The sequence below is a fragment of the Cygnus atratus genome, chromosome 3 (genome assembly GCF_013377495.2).
Source record: "Cygnus atratus isolate AKBS03 ecotype Queensland, Australia chromosome 3, CAtr_DNAZoo_HiC_assembly, whole genome shotgun sequence".
In the NCBI taxonomy this organism is placed as follows: Eukaryota; Metazoa; Chordata; class Aves; order Anseriformes; family Anatidae; genus Cygnus; species Cygnus atratus.
Genome location: NC_066364.1, coordinates 118,977,769 through 118,996,577, shown reverse-complemented (window position 1 = coordinate 118,996,577; position 18,809 = coordinate 118,977,769). Strand labels below are relative to the sequence as shown.

General features: G+C 36.0%; 1 protein-coding gene across 3 annotated transcripts in view; it reads right to left on the bottom strand.

Moving 5' to 3' along the window:
* The window catches only part of PSME4 (proteasome activator subunit 4), a 61,937-nt gene that overhangs the window by 14,017 nt on the left and 29,111 nt on the right, over positions 1-18,809 (bottom strand). For all 3 annotated transcript variants that reach the window (XM_035565431.1, XM_050709426.1, XM_050709425.1), the window contains exons 20-35: positions 18,187-18,282; positions 9,502-9,557; positions 8,325-8,381; positions 7,999-8,054; positions 7,816-7,914; positions 7,225-7,287; positions 6,970-7,065; positions 5,992-6,123; positions 4,788-4,997; positions 3,953-4,089; positions 3,568-3,621; positions 2,849-2,978; positions 2,150-2,231; positions 1,425-1,578; positions 846-915; positions 26-151 (exon numbers count right to left, since the gene is read on the bottom strand). In XM_035565431.1, the coding sequence (XP_035421324.1) occupies positions 26-151; positions 846-915; positions 1,425-1,578; positions 2,150-2,231; positions 2,849-2,978; positions 3,568-3,621; positions 3,953-4,089; positions 4,788-4,997; positions 5,992-6,123; positions 6,970-7,065; positions 7,225-7,287; positions 7,816-7,914; positions 7,999-8,054; positions 8,325-8,381; positions 9,502-9,557; positions 18,187-18,282 (1,618 nt within the window). The remainder of the gene's footprint in view (positions 1-25; positions 152-845; positions 916-1,424; positions 1,579-2,149; positions 2,232-2,848; positions 2,979-3,567; positions 3,622-3,952; positions 4,090-4,787; positions 4,998-5,991; positions 6,124-6,969; positions 7,066-7,224; positions 7,288-7,815; positions 7,915-7,998; positions 8,055-8,324; positions 8,382-9,501; positions 9,558-18,186; positions 18,283-18,809) is intronic.

Here is an 18,809-nt window from a genome sequence, read left to right as displayed (position 1 = left end):
AATTTAGTTATTGAACTCCACTTACCTTGAAAAGGCAAAATCTGCGAGGATTAAATTTGTCTTTTCCTTTCCTGTCTTCTAAAGACAGAAATTTTATTAACTGCTCGACAAACTTGGGATCAGAAAAATGATCATATATAATTTGTTCTGCCTGTAAAAGAAAAAAGAAAAAGGATTAACTTTGCAGTGCTTGATTGCCAGAGTGATATCCCAATCTTTTCAATTTCCATGTTTCATTTTACTGCTGGCAAAAATCATCCCAGGATTATCCATTTTTAACCCTCATTTCAGAGGGGATATTAAATAACGCTGTACATGCCACTTGATTTTTATTCCCTTTAATAACTTCAGATCATCCTTCCTTTCACTAGAAAAAAACCCTACAAAATAGTAACTTTGTCCTTAATTACCTTTGTTACAAACTCTGGTAAAGATTTGAAAGTGAACAAAAAAGCTATCATTAACTGTTATTCCATGATCACTGACATTTATAAAAATAATCATTTCTTCTTGTATGCTAACACAGTAAGTATGAAAATTAAGAAAAATACTATTTAGAGGCTCTTTGGGGGATGTAGGCTTCAGAATTATCATCACTTATGGTTTGTTGAAAACAAGATTATAACCAGACAACCATGACACAGTAGTTGAGTTCAATCTCCATCTCTGCAACCAAGCAGAAAAAGCATTTCCACACATTTTATGTATGCATTCTCCAAATGACAGATGATACTTAGATTAAGATAGGGTAGGGAACTTGATCTCCGTACCCTAACTTGTGGACATTATTAAAAATGAAAGTAGTATTAAAGCAACACACAAATGCAACTCACTAAAACCCATACCTCTGTCAACTCATCTCTTTTTCTCCCAAGCTTTGGTTGCTGCTCAACTGGAGCATAAATTGTCATAGTTCTAAATGTAAAAAAAAAAAAAAAAAAAAGAAAAAAGTTTAAATGTTTCAAAAGAAAAGTAGAATAAAGCTTATATTTTTTTGTTCTCTATATTAAACTGGATTTATCAGCTACAACAAAGCAAAACTTGCAAGAAAATTTACAAAAAACATCAAGCCTACCATTACAAAAGTACTGCTATAGCAAGCAAACCAGAATTATTAGTGATAAGACTACCACGCATATTTTGTGATCACACAATTTGCAAACACGCATGCTTCATTTAAAATCAGCATACAGTTTTAATGGAATAAGGTTAATAGGCATAAGTGCCTAAAGTATCCACAAAACCTAAAGAGAAACAAGTAGAAACTTATAAAAAAATCAAGGGTGGTAAAGCAAGCAAGAAGAACAAAAATGTTTTTTTTTTTTCCCAGTTAAAAAAAACAAACAAAACACACATTACATCTCACTTTTTTTCCCCTTGCTTTTACAATTCTATTTTAATGTACATTTATTAATGGTACTCACTGAGGCCAGGTATAATAACCCCAGTGTGTCTTCTCCACAAAACAACATGACTCCCAGGCTTCCTTAGTCTTTGGTAAACTCTGACTGTCATAGTGCAGCCACTGGTTATCCAGCCTGTCACCAGCCTGAATACTGGAAGGCTTAGGGTTTCCACCTGGTTAAAGAGGAATTATTATTTCATCAAACTTGTTCACTGACAGTTCCAGCAAATGCCGCAACTTACTTCTATTATACTATTCTAAGCACTTTTATATCACTGCTCAGAGCTTTTTCCCCATCAAACATGTACAGATATTTGCTCTGTGAGATTAAAAGTAACACTGACAGAAATAGAAATGCCTTTATTAATTTATGCAAAGGTACCATAGAAATGATGAATAAATAGAAATAATAGAAATGAAATAATAGAAATGATGGAAAAAGAATAAAAAGGCATACAAGTTATTCGCACAAATTACAAGGCTTTCTGAAAGGAGGATGACTATAACCATACCTCTGAAGTTTTACCTCACCAAAAATAACAGCTTAATATAAAATTCCAGGTACAATACTGTTTAAAAAAACTAAAAAGTTAATTAATATTACCTATTTTGTTTGGTTAAGACATTAACAACCAGAGGGAAATGAAAAGCTTGTGATTCTGTGTTTAATTTCGCCAGAAAAGTATGATTTTTTTAAACAATAAAAAAGTTAGTAAAGCATTTCTTATTTTGTATAAAACTTACTTATTTCATAGGGGCATATGGGCACTTTTTTGTGTGTCCTCTTAAGCTGCTTAAGAATACCAGCCACAGCCGAGATGGCCACCTAAATAAAGAACCAGGCATTAATGTATCCATTCCATACTTTTACATCATCTCGTCATAGACACATTTTAAGCCAGCTACTCAGTGCCCTAAAAAGCCAATAAAGGTTACATCAAGCTTCACCATCCCAGTGGCTGATACTTCCCATAAAGCAGTAATTTTAGTCATTTCAGGGGATACAGGACATGAATTAAGCATGACCTTTGTATACCACAAAAATCCATCTACCCCCTTATATTTTGGGAGAAAAACGATGTGGCCATTACTTTCTAGCCTCACTGAGGAGACAAGCAGAAAGAAAGGTACAAACGCAGCCGGACTCCCTTCAAGTAATAAGCTGCAGATAGAAAAATACATACCTGCAGAAAACATCCTACAGTAAATAAGAAAGAAATGTTTCATGTTTTCACAGTTTACAGACTTTACATCATGTATCATGGTTACAGCACTCCCAAAACTGTCACATTCTTAGATTAGGAACTTTTATACACATACACGGCTGGGAGGTAGGGAGGAATGTACACCCCAATTTTTGTACTTTATCACGGCTGAGTAACAGACATCTATCTAAAACCCATTAAGCTGCAAAACAAAAGGATGTAGCTATGTTGTTTTTACCTTACGAACTACAATTGCATCATGGTTAAGACACTGCACAAAAAATCTTATGGCACGGACAGGCAGTATCCTATCATCCCTCAGGAGCAGAGACAGAAAACCAATACTTATGTGCTCGAACTTCCAGGGACTAAAAAATAAAACAGACAATACATAACAGTTTTACATGCACAGACATGATTATACAGGTTACAATTATGTAAATATATATTCAGACTGACATAAGCAATGTTCTGACATCACTATAGTCAATGAGCATAACTGGCATTTTAGGAAGCCCCCAAAATGCTGTGGAATCAAGCAAGTGGAATCAAACTTACATCCAGTTGAAATGCCAAGATCTAACCAGCACCATTTATGTAATTATTAACTTATAATGATATTCTTTTTAACTTTTTTAAACACAAACATACTGTGAATTGAAAGCTATTTGATGTCAGATTTATGCATGTGCAAATGCACAAGGATCTCCAGCAATCCAATTCTTGCAGGTACTTTCACAAAAACTTTCCAAGCTAGCCACAATACGCCTTACGCAAGATTCCTACTGACAAATTGCTTTTGTACAAACTACCATCAGGGTGTGAAAATATTATTCAATTCTGGTCATGCAACCTGCACTTTTTGATGCAATTGGTATTTATCCATGTAGCCACCTCCAACCCCACCCCCTCCTCCCCATTAAAAAACAAAAATGCTTCAGGTACTGGAAGACTCACAGATTTCTTTGTTCCACACAGTCCAACAGCATGTTGACCAAATTTTCATAGTTTCTGGGTATTTAAAAAAAATACAATCATCAACTAGATGCTGCTGAAAGAACCACATAAAAGTAGAACAAAAGTTCATCAGCAAAAGGTGGCCGAATGCAATGCAGCAAACAGCACCAACTGGTAGGACAGGGAAGGAAAAGAAGGAAGGAAGGAAATATGGGTGTAGAGGAGAGTGGCTGACAAGTCAGGAGAGAAAACGCACCACAACAATTCTTGGACATTGTCAATTTGTCTAGTTTAAGATTTAGTTTAGCAATTTTGGATTATTATGTTTAATGCACAGTAAGCATTTGAGGCAGTGGAAACTGGTGCTAAGGGAGGTTTAACTTACCGCAAAGCTTCAGCATTTTTTTCTTTCTGTCGCTGAATTCCTAACTGAATTTCCTCTGAGCAAAGGGCTGTGAAATTTGAACTTGGATGTTCTGATCTTTGCAGCATAACAGCTATCTCAATGCATTTCTCCGGAACCTATTGATAAAAAATGCAGAGATTGGAGTGAGCAGCAACTTAGAAATTTTTATGTATGTTTGTTTGCTTCTGCTTTGAAATAAGGAGGGTTCTGAATCATTTGAAGAGTGCATAATTTCCTGTCCACACATGTAAGCCCTTGGAGTAGGGAAGACTGCTTTTACGCTCGCACATCAGAATTGTTTCTCTAAATATGTGTTTTATTCTATTTTAAAACAAAAGACAAAACTATAATATCTCATTAAAGCATTTTTATAAATTGTTTCTAAATATGTTTATTAATTGGCACTCATTCTTAAAAATAAGTACCATAACATTTATCACACTGATTAGGCATGACACAGTTGTGCAAAGAGTACTGTGGGACAACAGCTGCAAATACTGATAATGTTAATTTGACCACATAGCTCTACCAACACACACCTTCACACCTGATTAGCAAGAAGCATGCTAATTAACACTGGAAGACAAGTTCCTTTCCACAAGGAAGATGAACAGAAAATTACGAATTCCAACAATATTACAGGAAGCTATTATTATTTCAGTCTTGAAAGCAAGGCCTGCATTCTTCTGTAACAGAAATCAGAATGGGATCAGCATTGGAACCCTAACTCAAACAACATAAATGAGTCTCAAACACTGATGCAATCAGACGCACCCAGAATCCAGACATTAACTCCGAGCCATCTGACACTTACCGCAAAATCCAATCCAATTGTTTCATACTGCCTATGGATTTTTTCTGCTAGGTCATCAAAGAGTCGAACTATGGATGGTTTTTCCAGGGACATAGCTTGGCTAAGCCCAGAAGAAACAATCGCTGGCCACGTCTGTGCAATGCAGTCCCAATCGTGAAGATTTGCCAAACATACTCCACTGTGATTTCCAAGAAGACAGTATAAGGCACCCTATAAAATGAAAAATGTAATTTTTAAAAAGGGTAACATGCACTGTTCATGTGATATATACATAAGCGTGCACCCACACAGAAGAGATTCATCTTCAGTGTTCCCTAATAATTAAAATATACTGTACTCAGCTATGCAGCTGTATTGCCGAAGAGTTTTGAAGATTTTTCGTACAATCCTTTTTATGCTAAAGAACTGTTTTAATAAAATTAGAAATCCTGCCAATTAATTTATCCACAAAATGGATGACTGACTTTTGAATTACATTTTGGAATGAACTACTCAATGATTAAGTATCACACTTGTTTTTGCTGTGAACTTATGTTCCAAAACCAAACCTACATTTGATTGTGTCAAAAATGTCATGGCTGCAGGTAAATCACGAGGCTGATGACCAGGCCCAGACCTAAAGTTATGCCGTGGAACAAGATGCAGATAACTACCAGACATGATACAATCAACTCCTGAACATGACAGGGAGGACAAGGAAGGGAACATGATGCTTTCTTGACCAGGAAGGGAACACTTGGATGTATAGATTGCCTCCTGATTGATCAGCATCATTTCCAGGCCTGACAACATCAACAATTACCTACTGCTTAACAATAAAACCCATCTGATTTTACTAAAACATTTTTAGGTCATCAGCATTATGTCCAGTTCAAGTTACTTATTTATACTGTTACAGCTGACTGAACTGCTTAATGAGTCTTACTGCTTTGGACTATAGCTTCTCAACTTCCATGAAAAAGAGGTGTTAACATACACTTCTCTAATACCTGAACAGGCAGTGAAATGAGGAACATACATAAACACAAAGCTTCTCTTGACAACTCATTTCATCCAAAATATTCCTCGTATTAGTCATGCATAAACTATATGCCATGAAAATCTAAGAGTCATGCTGATAAACAAGCAAACCGTGCTTCGATCATTAAAAATTCTTCTGTAAATACACTTTCAAAGACATGAACCAAAGTTAATGTGACAATACTTTAAATTGCTGTTGAGTGACATCTTGCCGGTCTGGACGCAAGAACTCCAAAACCAAGGGAATGATATCTCTGCAACAGAAATTGTATGTTCCCAGAGCTGTGAAGAATGCTTGCTGAGCTTTACTTCTGACCTGTGGGAAGACAGACATTACTAGGACATCTGAACCAAAAATATATACAATACAAAAGAAATGGGTAACAATGCTATTGCTTAACTTATGCACAGAGTTTATGCAATTAATTTGTGAGTAGAAACACATTATTTGTAGAAGGTTTTAAATAATATGCTTCCCCTCACCCTTAGTCACCACTGCTTCTAAAAACATACTTCTCATTTCTAACATTTATTTGAGAATAGCCACAAGGTTAAAGAAAGTTCTTTGTATTGCCAAAACCTGTCACTGCACTTTTAAGATCGTTTTAAAAGCAAACAACAAACAGCATAACAGATGCAGTTGACAGAACTCTAAAGAGCCTTTAAACATTGGGGATGGAGCTGAATTTATATAACCATGGCATTCCCATGGGGCTAAGATTTCACAGTGTAACCACCAGGCACACTTGTTTTGTGTATTTTTAGGAAGTAGATATGGTGGCAGCCTAATTCTTAAAATTAGATTTAGCATCCCATACAGTGTCATTAATCATATTGGGAACATCACACCTAAAAACCTCAACCTGATATACATTTAATCGTAATCATTTGTTGAATTACTGTTTTAGAAATTTGGAAATAAAGTCCAAAAAAAAAAGTAGCCTCAACTGGCAGTCTGCCCACCCATTTATTTATTTGACAAAGGGGCTATATTTGAAGTTAAAGGTATGTCCAAATTGGCAACTAATGGAAATGAAATAAGTATTTTCATGTTTCATGTTGCCATGGAAATAAACTGAAAAATAAAGGTCCTGAAAATGGAACTTGAAACACTTAAAAATCCCAGCACCAAATTTCAGTTTAAAAAGGGGTTGTTCCTTACCTGACCATATGAACTTGTGGACAAACACAACAAATCTCTGATCATCTCCTGGTGAGAGGTTTTATATTCACAGCCTTCCATTGTTAGCGTTCTCAACTAAATTGCATTAAAAACACAAATAAAGGACAGATTTTATTTTTGCACTTTAAAAGTGTAAAGAAACACTAGTGCAGAATTACTGCACTTTTTATTAAATGACAATATAACAAGCTTTTCTAGCGAAGTAGTTGGTGAAGACTTAAGTGAAAGTATTACCTCATGCTGCAACATAACTCTGTCTATCAGCAAAGCTCTGATATGCTGCTTCTTTCCTTGAAGCTGTAAGCAAATACATAACTGGGTTTAGATTTCAATAGCCATATCAGCAATCTGTACTGATTGCATTCTCCCCAGGTACTCTCTCTCTTCTAGAAACAGGCAAATTTGATGTAGAAATTTGAACAAACCCTTGATTATTTTTTTCCCAAGGTAAAGTTTTTTTATTTACTTATTTTAATTTGCCTATTACTCTGGAAATAAGTTCCCTTTGTGAGCAAAAGAAAGCTCTTGTCACAAAAATGACTCAGTAAACAAGAACCAGAACAGATCACCATATCAAGAGTTTCAGATTTTGGTTCAAGGATGCTAACTGCTAACTGGGGGGTTACTACAATTTAAAACTGCTAAGCATAAGGTTTCCAAATACAGGTACAGAAGCACTGCAAAAAAATATTCTTATCAAGAAATTAGATGACAAAATCATGAAAACCAATTAGTACTGTAAAGAAAATACGAAAAAAGTCATCCTGAGCATTAGGAACTATTTCCCCACATACACACATTTCTTTACAAAGAAAAATTACTGACCCTGTTCTCCATTGATTTTTTCACTAAATTAAAGCTTTTCCATCGTGAATCAAACTCATGCTTGTGTGAACCTTGGAACTGTAAAACATCACTTATAATCTGTGGAAATAAAAAGATGACATAGCTTATGTTTTTCAAGATAATTCTATGTCATATGTTAAGTACTACTAATTACAAACATACCTTTATTATTAGGAATAAAGACTTGGTATCATCTTCTGAATTATCAAGTATATAGCCTGCAATGGGAAGAAAAATTATATATTATCAGATTGGAAACTAGCTTTAAAAATAAACAGTTTTCACAGAATTATAGATTCATTTAGGTTGGAAAAGATCTCTAAGATCACCAAGTCCAACAGTTAACCTACCACTTTACAGAAATAAAAAAAAGCTTAAATTTAAGAATTATAGGCAAAGTAAATCAAACAAGTTTCTCATCTCTACAGTTATACTTAAAGGACAAACATGCAGTACTTTGTACATAGAGAAGGAATGGTTATACTTACGCAGCAATTTCCTTGTAACCCTTGCAATTGTTTCTCGATAATTCTCTCTCGATAAATCTGTACAAAGTTAAACATATTCTTTATTAGAAAAGCAAAAAGCAATATAAAAATAAGTAAACCAGTAGAAAGCCAGAGCAGACTATTCAGAAGCTGTGGTACAGACTATAAGACCTTCTTTCTCTGCCTTGATAGCTGTTTTCATTTCTAAACACAGAATAAGGCAGAGTATTAACCATATGAAAATTTCTGAGTGAACACTAAGTAGGGTAAAAGAGAAAGCCAACAGAATATAGATTTTACACTTCAAGTGATTCAGCCAGTAAAATAATAGGGATTTATTCCCTTTCAATGAATGGAAGAACAGACGTTCTCAATATAAAAAAAGACAAAAATAAAACCCAGGCTAAATGATACAAGCAAATTCCTCAGAAAGTTTTAAATAGTGTCAAATTGCTATAAAGGATCACTCAATTAAAGCACATTCTCTGTTACGTGTTATATGGCTGCAAACTCCCTGATTGCAAATCAACTGATCTGATTTTAAAAGCGTAAAAGCACCTAAAAACATTCAATCATCTGACAAGCAGTTACTGTGTGCCTCAGCTCGTTTTTTAAACTTCCCTTCTTCACTTGGAAGTTGGTGAAGAATATGCATGATGAAGCCTGAGGACAGACTTCAAAACATAACCTACTTCATCTCCAAAACTTTGTATTTTTAGGACTCTCAAGAATTAGACTTAACTAATCCTCTGTCATTAAAACATGCCTATTAAGTGCTGTACATAGGCCAGATGAGTTGACTGACCCTTTGGTCTTCAAGTATAGGTTTCCACTTCTGCCCTTCCAGTATGTTTGAAGACTATCTGATGCTTTCTTCTGCTACGCCAACTACTAGTAACTATCTTAATAGGCACATTCCTTTTGTGAACAACCCAAAAAAACTCCAATTTTGTAGTACTTCTGTTTCATATCTGTATCTTTACCATAGCTGAAGATGGAAATGGTGTATGCACAAAAATTTCTGTGTTGGCCCAAAAAAACCCTTTAGTGTAAAGAGAATAATCAAAATTACACGCTCAGTAAGAACATATAGTTTTCACCGTTATGTGTGTTGCAAAACAAAAAAGAATCAAAACAACTCTTATAACCTCTCTGAACAAAATCTGGTTCTACTTACTGTATTCAACACCAGTGTACAGCTTTGTCTCTTCCAAAGACACCAGACTTGGTACCCTGCATGAAAACAAATCAGGTATTACTACACAGTAGGAAAAATCACCGACTATGTGAACTTTACTGATGTTTAATTCGTTTTAACAATTTAATTTAATAATTCATGCTGGTAGCACTAAAGAGGTTTGGGTTTCCTAACAGTACACTTCAGTTCTCTAACATTTATTGACTAACCCTACTTACATGTCAAACCTTGTCAGAGACAAGTACACACCGTAAGGATACCTAGAACCCAGAACCTTGATTTCTCACTTAACACAATTTCACCAGTTTGGTTAAATAGCCAGAGATTTTTCCTCACTGTCAAACCTATGAACACGCTCATCAAAACAAGCATGGCTGCTAGCTGTCTCCGGCTAGGAAAGACAGACGAATTTGGTGGCTGAATGGTAAAGGGTTAAAGCAGAATCCTTTCCTGACAAGTTAAATTGAAGCTTTTCTGACTTTGGTCCCTTCTTTATAAAGTTAAAAAAAAAAAAAAAAAGCGCCCATTATCTACAGGACTGATACTTACTGTTATATGAAGTTCGTTATTAATAACCATGCCAAAATAAAGAGGTTTTTTTCCAGGATTTGGGTCAAACTTATTAGTTTAAAAAAGTTAAATCAATTTTGAGGTCTTTTCAATTTGCTTTATATATAACCATTCATAAAATACAGATTCAGACATCATATACTAATGAATTTAAAAGACATATCCTCCACTTTTTTTTTTTTTTTTTTTGAAGTGCCTTCTCTCCCCCCAAAACATTACTGTAGGCAAATTTAAACTCTCAATGAAAAAATATTCCAGTGTGCTTTGGAAAGAAAGTCAGGAACAAGAAATAGTGTACAGTTGTAATAAACAAATAGTATCAGCAAGAAATCTCTAGAAAAATAAATTTCCATGTAAAATTGCATCAACAGAGCAAACAGAAAGCTAATTGAAGTAATGTGAATCTACTCCTATCACAGATGCTAAGTAACACATGAAAAAACAACTGATTCTACATCTGAGCACACCCTACCAGACACTAATATAAGCTCTCAGATTTCAGGCAACTGCAAACTTCTGTCAGAACTCAAAAAAAAAAAAAAAAGGTCATTTCTTCTGTAAAAATCAACACATTAAAGCACGATTGCTACAATTACCATGCCGATTAGATAAAGGGATGTAAATCTAAATGTCTTGCAACCAAAAATTAGTTAAACAGACTGACTTCTCAGACCTCATAACAGTCCTATCTACAGCAAAAGTCAGATGAAATGTCTTTTTCTTAATTGATTTGGGCATAAAGAAGTGAAGTTGTCATTTGAACTATTTAGAATTTGCAAAACGTCCAACATGAAACCAGTACTTTGGCCCCAAATAAATATTTATAAAGCTTTTGTGGTCTCACAAACTTGCTTTTTTAGAATCACCTACACGATTGACTTAGAAAAATATTTGTTAGGAAATTCCCTGAGATCAGATCTTTCAAGTTAGAAAAGATAAAGAAAAGGGAGAATTCTGAAATTAATGTGGGGAGGGAGAGAACCTTCCCACCCCAAATACTACTACTATAAAAAAAAGAAATACAACAGATAAATTCAACAATCCCAGGCAGTTACACATTAAACAACTATTTTTGTATAGTATGCTGGATATGTTGATAGGTAAAGGAGCTCATAGCAGCATTTTTCTCTAAGCACTGAAATGTATTCTTACCCTTAAACAGTTTTTCCTGATATGAATGCACAAACTAAGTTCATGTACATCTTTACTATCCCTTAGGCAGCAAGGAAAATTCAAGTGTAATTGACCAGTTTTCCCTCAGGTGGTCTATAGAGATTACAAATTGTTGTGCTTCCTTCCCAGTCCCAGCAAAATGCACTCAGGTGTTCTTTGCCAGCTAGCCAAGTTCTGAACCAAATCTCTAATATTTAAAACAAAGGAAGAACAACACTCCAAGATCTCTCTACCCCTCAGGTTCCTGAACAGACCAAGAACAAGCCAACACAGCCTCCTGTAACCACCAGCTAGCCTGGGGCTGTCCTTACACTCACCATGACATCGCTCCCCAGGCAGAACCACGTATTTCAGCAGGGCTACTAATAGGATGAAAACACTATGCTCAAGATGCAGCAAAGTTTTCTGGCTGGCCCACAAGTAAGATCCATGCTACCAGTACTCTGCATTTTAAGTGTCAGCCACTGAGCCAGAGAAAAACTTAGCTTAGGACATACAAAAGGAAGCAACATCAGATTTTTTCATAACTGCAGTCAATACTGACACAGAGATTTTCAATACTTCATGCAAGGTACAAATCATACTGTGCTTTGTTCTGCAGCAACAGTATCCAACACAAATTGCCAAGAAAACTTAGAAGCAGAGTATCCATAATTATTGCTAGAACAGAAATTCCAATTAAACAGAACTCCAAAGAATTCATTCCCTTATTCACCACAGTGCAAAGCCAAATGCATCTTCATTTGAGAAAATTGCTGCCCCATGTTTTTTCAACTTCCAGACATTTCACAGAGCACTTTATTCAAGTCTTTGTGGGCGTATTCCTCATTACGTAAGTAGGACTTCAGTAATAAGATACAGCTTTTCAGAAACAAAAAAACTTTTAGCATTGCTCCGCTGAACCAATTGCAGAGCAAAATTTTTAATAGAAAAGAAATCCCCAAAACCAAAAAAATCAGCACCACGTTCAAGATTAGATCAAGAGCTGCATCAACCTATTTTGACATCAGAGATAATAAGACAACAGCGGGAAGGTGAACAAGGAGAAAACAGGGTTACTCACCGTGGAGGAGTAACTGTCCCCTTTTCTGTGTGCAGCTCCCCCAGCAGAGCTGGGAAGTTTCCTGGAGATGCCAAGAAAGGTTAGCTAGCCCTGCCCCTCAGCATACGATGTCACATCCTCACACATTTAAAAGAAGTGGTCTGATCCTTGACCTGAACACCTTCAGTGAAAGGACATTTAACAAGCTCCTACCCACATCTGCAGCAAGAGCAATACAGCATCCTACCTAACCAAGCTGTATTTAAGAGGCGGGGAAAAACTGGAAGTCCTTTGAGTGACTCTGTTTTTGCTTCCCTACACCAGCTGCTAAAGATTACTTTGGTCATAGCCAGGCTGCAAGGAAGAGAAATGAATGGGACCTCAGCTGAACATCAGTGAAAGATCTCCCAACCTCAGAAAGCTCTGTATTCTTTGCATTTGGAAAATCTTTGCTTGCACACAATTGGAGTCATTCCAACAAAAGGCCACGGCCATGATTTACAATTACAGCAGTCCCTTACGGAAAAGGGCAGATAGCACACACAAGTTTTACGTATACCCCTACACCCCATGCAGCAGGGCAACCACCACACTGTGTTTCTGAAGGCATGGAAAAAAAATGAGTATTCATTTTTCTCCAACTGTGACAGGCTAATTCACCACAGCTCTGAATGCCTTGTTCAGCCCCAAACAACCCTCATGCTATCCTAAAGGATTGCTCCTTGCATCCTCCCTTAACTCCTTTCTTCCTTTTGCCGTTTAGCTATGCATTTGTTTGCATTAAAAATAAGTAATTCCATTTACACATCTGAAATCGGTGTTGTATCTGCTTAAGATGAGGAGCATTACGTGGAATAAATCATATATATACACATTACTGATTCATGACTGTTTTCTATTAATCTCTCATATGCAGAACTTCTGAAGGGACTTCATTCATCCTCCAAAACAGATGGAGTTTAAAGGGAGATATATTCCTTGTTCCCTACAGGCTAAGAAATAAGAAGTCAGCACTAAGAGACAGTCATTACAGTTCCATTTCCTACTGAAAATTAACTGCCCTTTCCAGTCCTGACAAGTTTGGGTTATGTACTTTATTTGTGCAAGGACTGTACACAAATTTGTTTTCTACTAAATTACTTATAATCTTCCTGAATACCTGCTCACATACAAAATGCTCAAAGTAACACTTAAAACAGTGGTATTCACAGTAACACATTTAAAATAGGGTGAGGTATTGTTTAAGTTAAACTACAATGGGATTTTCAGAAGGATGTAAACAATTTAGGTAATTTATGTAAAAAAACACAGGAACTCTACTCCCAAACTTGGGCAAAAAGGGGAGAAAACTACACACAAAATACACACAGGAAATACTTGGTCTCAGAAAAAGCTGGAGCATTGTGAAATCTAACCTGTTTATGATCAGGTTCACTAAACATTGCTATCACTCTTTAAGCACTTCACAGCAGCTGTAGTCATGTGCATACTGACTGTACGTACACATGCAGAGTGTATACTTTTGGGTACACAGAGTGTATCCAAATCAAGTGTTGGTCATTCTAACAATGTGCTTTCAGTAACAAAAACACTATTTTTCAGTTCAGAGACTAACAGTCATTGAAAGATTAAAAACGAAAAACTAATGAATCGGCGTGAAAACATTAAGCTAGACCAACAGGAGATTCCAGAAGGCTCAAGCCAATGTACACACTTGTAGATACACAGAAGTTTTGCAATCTTTACTCTAACCAACATTTCATTGAGCAATGTAAATGAAGAAAACAAAGCTTTTCTAATGTGAAGAAAAAAAACAAAAAGCTCTGTTATGTAATGTTAACCATTCAAGAAACAAATCTATTTTCAACAAACACACACAAACCGCTGAGATACGAAACAAAGGCTCTTCTTGACAAGGAGAAATATTAAAGAACGTTAACATTTTGAAATTATTGGATATTCTCAGTTGTTTGACATTAGGGAACACAGAACCTGTAAGCCTCCACAGAAATAGAACAAATGACTTTCCACAGAAAACTTTTCAAGATGAAAAGTTTCTAGAAGCGGACAGTGCAACAGACAGACATTATTTTCATAAAAGAATGTTGATGAGTTGTGATACACCATCTACAATCAAACAAAAAGAATCACATCTTAACAGTACAACCACAGGAGAATGGAATTCTTTCCACATGTTACTGGAGAGGCCTTATATTTGCAACAGCTGTTTCTTGTTGTAGAAGCAACCTCAAAAGAATTAAACAACTAAAAATCACCAGTAGCAAATACTTATAATGTTAGTGGAAAGCAGTTTTGTGTATTCACAGCTGCAATTTGCTTTTTCTTAAGCAGAAGGACTTGAAGCTGGATTCAGTCCTTCTACCAAAACAGCAATCAAGCTTCTATTCTCAGCCCTCTCAGGGACTACCACGTTTATGTAATACTGTGAGTTAAGTCATCCAAACAACAAACAAACAAAAATGCCATACCACTGAAACAACACAAAAAATTCACATCTGAAGTATGAGAATTTTATGCAACACCACAGGTTAATTACAAGCAGCAATAATGAAGTGAGCATTTAGCTAGCTTCTGACAGCTGTGACATATGGACAATATATAATTTTCATCATCAGATTTCTGTATTAGTTAAGCTAAAAAAGTAATTCCTCAACCAGTTAAGTCATCTTGCTTCGTATCAGTCACTAATTTAACTGACAATCATAATAATGATCTCATTAGATCAGTTAAAGTTCATGATCCTGCTTATAAACATCAGCAATACAAGGCTGAGACAACTGAAATACAGCAGCCAGATGCATTTTGACAAAACATACCTACCTACAAAAGGCAAAGGTATCAGTGTACGTTAGGAAAAAAAACTATTAAAATCAAATCTCTGTATTTGCTAAGGAAGCAGAATGCACACCTGATCAGGAAGGGTAGGGAGGAGAACCAAGCCTAACCAAAAAAGGCTGAGCTGGTAACCAGGTCCCATAAGACATCACTGCCACTGCAGCTTGTGGGGCAGGAGAGAGCAGCCCCTTTCTCCCTTATTCCTGCCACTGCCATCCTCTGCCTGTCCCCTACCCAAGGCTGAGGACAGACACCCCAAAACAGGGTCTGAAAGTACTTTGGCATCGGTTACTTGTCAAACAGGAAAACAGAAAATACATTCAAGGGGAACAGCATTTTAGTAGTTGGAACAGCCTGCGGAGAGATACTAACTGAACCATCCCATCTAGATCATCATCCTGCTACACACGAAGTCAAAATGTGCATTCCATCCCTGTATTTCTTCTGCTGAGGTTCAAACTCTCCCATCGGTATGACTTTTCTTCCTTCAGTAAGTCAGCTGGAGGGTTAGAACGAATGGATATACATCATCTGTCTTGCCTGGCAAAAATTTTCAGGTATCCTTAACCATCAGATATCAAGATGAAAGAAAATCTACCAGTTACACCTGTTCAGCTCTACTTTAAAGTCAGCACGAACAACAATGCTGCATTGCATCGCTTGTCACCAGCTACAGGTCACTGGAGTTCAGAGGCACAGAGGTATTCTCACACGAAATCTCCCACACAAGATTGTTTCAAACATGAATTACTTAAAAATAATTTGATACGGCTTGGGTTGGAAAGGACTTTAAAGATCATCTAATTCAATACATCAAGCCATTTACCAATACCTACATTCAAAATATTCCTATACTGCCACACGACAGCGAGTATCAGCACCACTGGTGTTAAGTGGTAACTGTGCCTGCAAAGCTCGCAAAGTAAGGCCACTCCTGGTAACTGACTTAGCCCCTGTCAATAAATGCCCTTCAGTTTCAAATCTCTGCTTTATGTGCATTTCCACTACATTCCCAAGCCAGTTCCCATTATAAACAACTGCTATCTTAACCAAAAAACATCACAGGAACTCACAATACAATTACAATTAAAATCAAACCTTTTCTATTCTAATAGCAAGTTCAGCAAAAGACACCTCGTACATTCAAATAGGTATTATCATATGGACACATGGGATAGAAAACAACGTTCACAGGAATCTGTTTAATATTGCTTTTTAGTAAGAACATAATCAACTGTGCACAAGTCCACTTTTCTTTGCCCAGATTTCCTCCATTAAAAGAAATGTTCCATTTGTGATAATTCAAATCATACAAATAATGAGAACTGAAACTTATTAAACAAAACTCATTTGATTTGAGTTGGCTAATTCCAGTGTCCTGTATAAAGTGACTACGAAGATAAATTGCCTTAATTACAGTGTTAAAAAGCTTTTACATAAACATACGAAGTTTGGATGCAAGACCTACCCAGAGTGGGCAGAAGCAGAAAGTCTGTCCAAAGAACAAATAATGGTGGATTCCGAAGCTCTATGGACATTTACTAGAATGAACTACTGCATGTTAAAATGCAGATCATGCAAGAAAAATAGGATTTTGATTTCTTTAGTCACAAATTGATTTCAGCATGCTCTCACATAGATTGTATATATTTAATAAGGCAAAACAGATAACTAACTGCATGAAGCAAATCTTCCCTAAGCATTCAAATCATTCAGAAGTTTATTATAAGCTAATGTCCTAACCTGTACATTAAGGATTTACAGACCCTGTCCCAAAATACAAGAGATGATCCTAAGCAATCCGCACCAAAAACAAAACCAGTGATAGTCTAAGGTTACAGCAGGATTCAGACTGAATCAAGAAGCAATGCTAACACTGGTCCCACATTTTCCCCAATATTGACCAGCCACATACTGCTGGTATAGGAACAGCCAACACCTACTGAAAGGTGTTTGAGTCCTTATTCTAGACGATATTCCTAAATCAGCCTGAACACCCCACGTTGCCTCTTTAACTAAAAGATGACTTCCCTACAATTCTTATATACCAGTGGTAATGGTTAAGCTCTCCAGCTTAACCAGCACTCTAAAAGTACACACAGAAGAAACCTCTCCCCCTGCACAAGGAGCTCACAGCACCTGAACTAATGCATTTGAGACTGGATCAATGCTCCTTGGTACTTCTAGCAGCCAGAAGTTGGCGGGGAAGGGAGGAGAAGAAGTAAATTCAGAAACGAATTACCAATCACCAAATATAGACTTCTACCAGAAGCCAAACCCTCTGTATTTCAAATGATGATATATAAATACAGGAATACTTAAACTCACAGTTGCCTCTAAAAATATTTCAACGCACTTTCTCAAACAAGTTAACGCTTAAGCAGCGATCTATTAAATAACAGTCTGTTTTAAAGCCAAACTACTGCAATGCAACAGAAAGTTCTTGTTACTTCCAAAATGCAAATTCACTTGAGCATTTTTGCTAGAGCTCTACTGTATACTAGCACCAGTAGCCAAAAACCAAGTGCTTTTGTGACACTATTCACATGGGATGAACACTCAAACAGGATTTATTTCCTATTTTAAGCTAAGAACACAGCTGGAAAGAAGTTTAGTTCAGAATGCTTATGTATTTGTTCAGAGTGATAAAAACCTGATTAAGATGACAGCATATTACAATTTGACGGCTTCCTTTGGAGGAGAGAAACGCACAAGCAAATCCCTAACTTCCATTTACTTCATATAAAATAGTATCAGCAACACAATGCTGTCACATACTTTTTAGAAACATTTGCATAGTCTTGCACAAAAAAAACCTAAAACTTATTTCACATTTTAAGTACTCCAGTTTCTGTACGTAACATTTCAAATTTCTGCATCTTTATACTAGTATAGGTAGGTGTTCCTTAAAAAATAGTTACAAGAAACTGTTGGGTGATAATAGCAATAGAAAACAGAGGAAAAAAGCATGAAGTAATTTAATTGATAAAGATATTTGTGATATATAAATAAATTTTACTTACAGATGAGCTACCCTTTCTCCTTTTAGAGGAGGCAGAACATTCCCAGAACCAATCAAGCAGTTATGCACTATGGCAAGACACTGCTGCACATCATCTCTTAAACAAAGAAGAAAATATGATTACTTTAACTGTTACCTTAAATGCTTGAAAATATACAAACGATAAACCATATTTAAAAAAAAATAAAAGCTGATTTTTTTCTTTAGCTGTATCAGTTTCAAACACAAGAGGGTGAACTACAGAAAGCAAACTGTGCTTTTTTGCAATCTAATTTGATCACTGAACTCTAACACTCAACTTCGTTTTCTGAAAATCTTGTTTTGGAGATTTTAAATTCTGCAACAGTAAAGGAAACTTCAGCATAAAGAGATACACCAATTCCAAAACAGTCAGATTTACCCCAAATACTACAAATGAACGGTTTTATATACAAGGTGTCACAGAGAAAAGGAAGAAAGCAAAAGAAAAACACACAAATAAACTAAAGACCTAAATAGGAAACAGAGCCTTTCTTCTTTTAGTTGAAGCATATATTGTGATTGCAGTTTGGTGACATTGATTTATTGAGCATAGCCTTTTTCAGATATAAAGCAGTGTGGGGCCTTGGTAGGACAAAAATATTT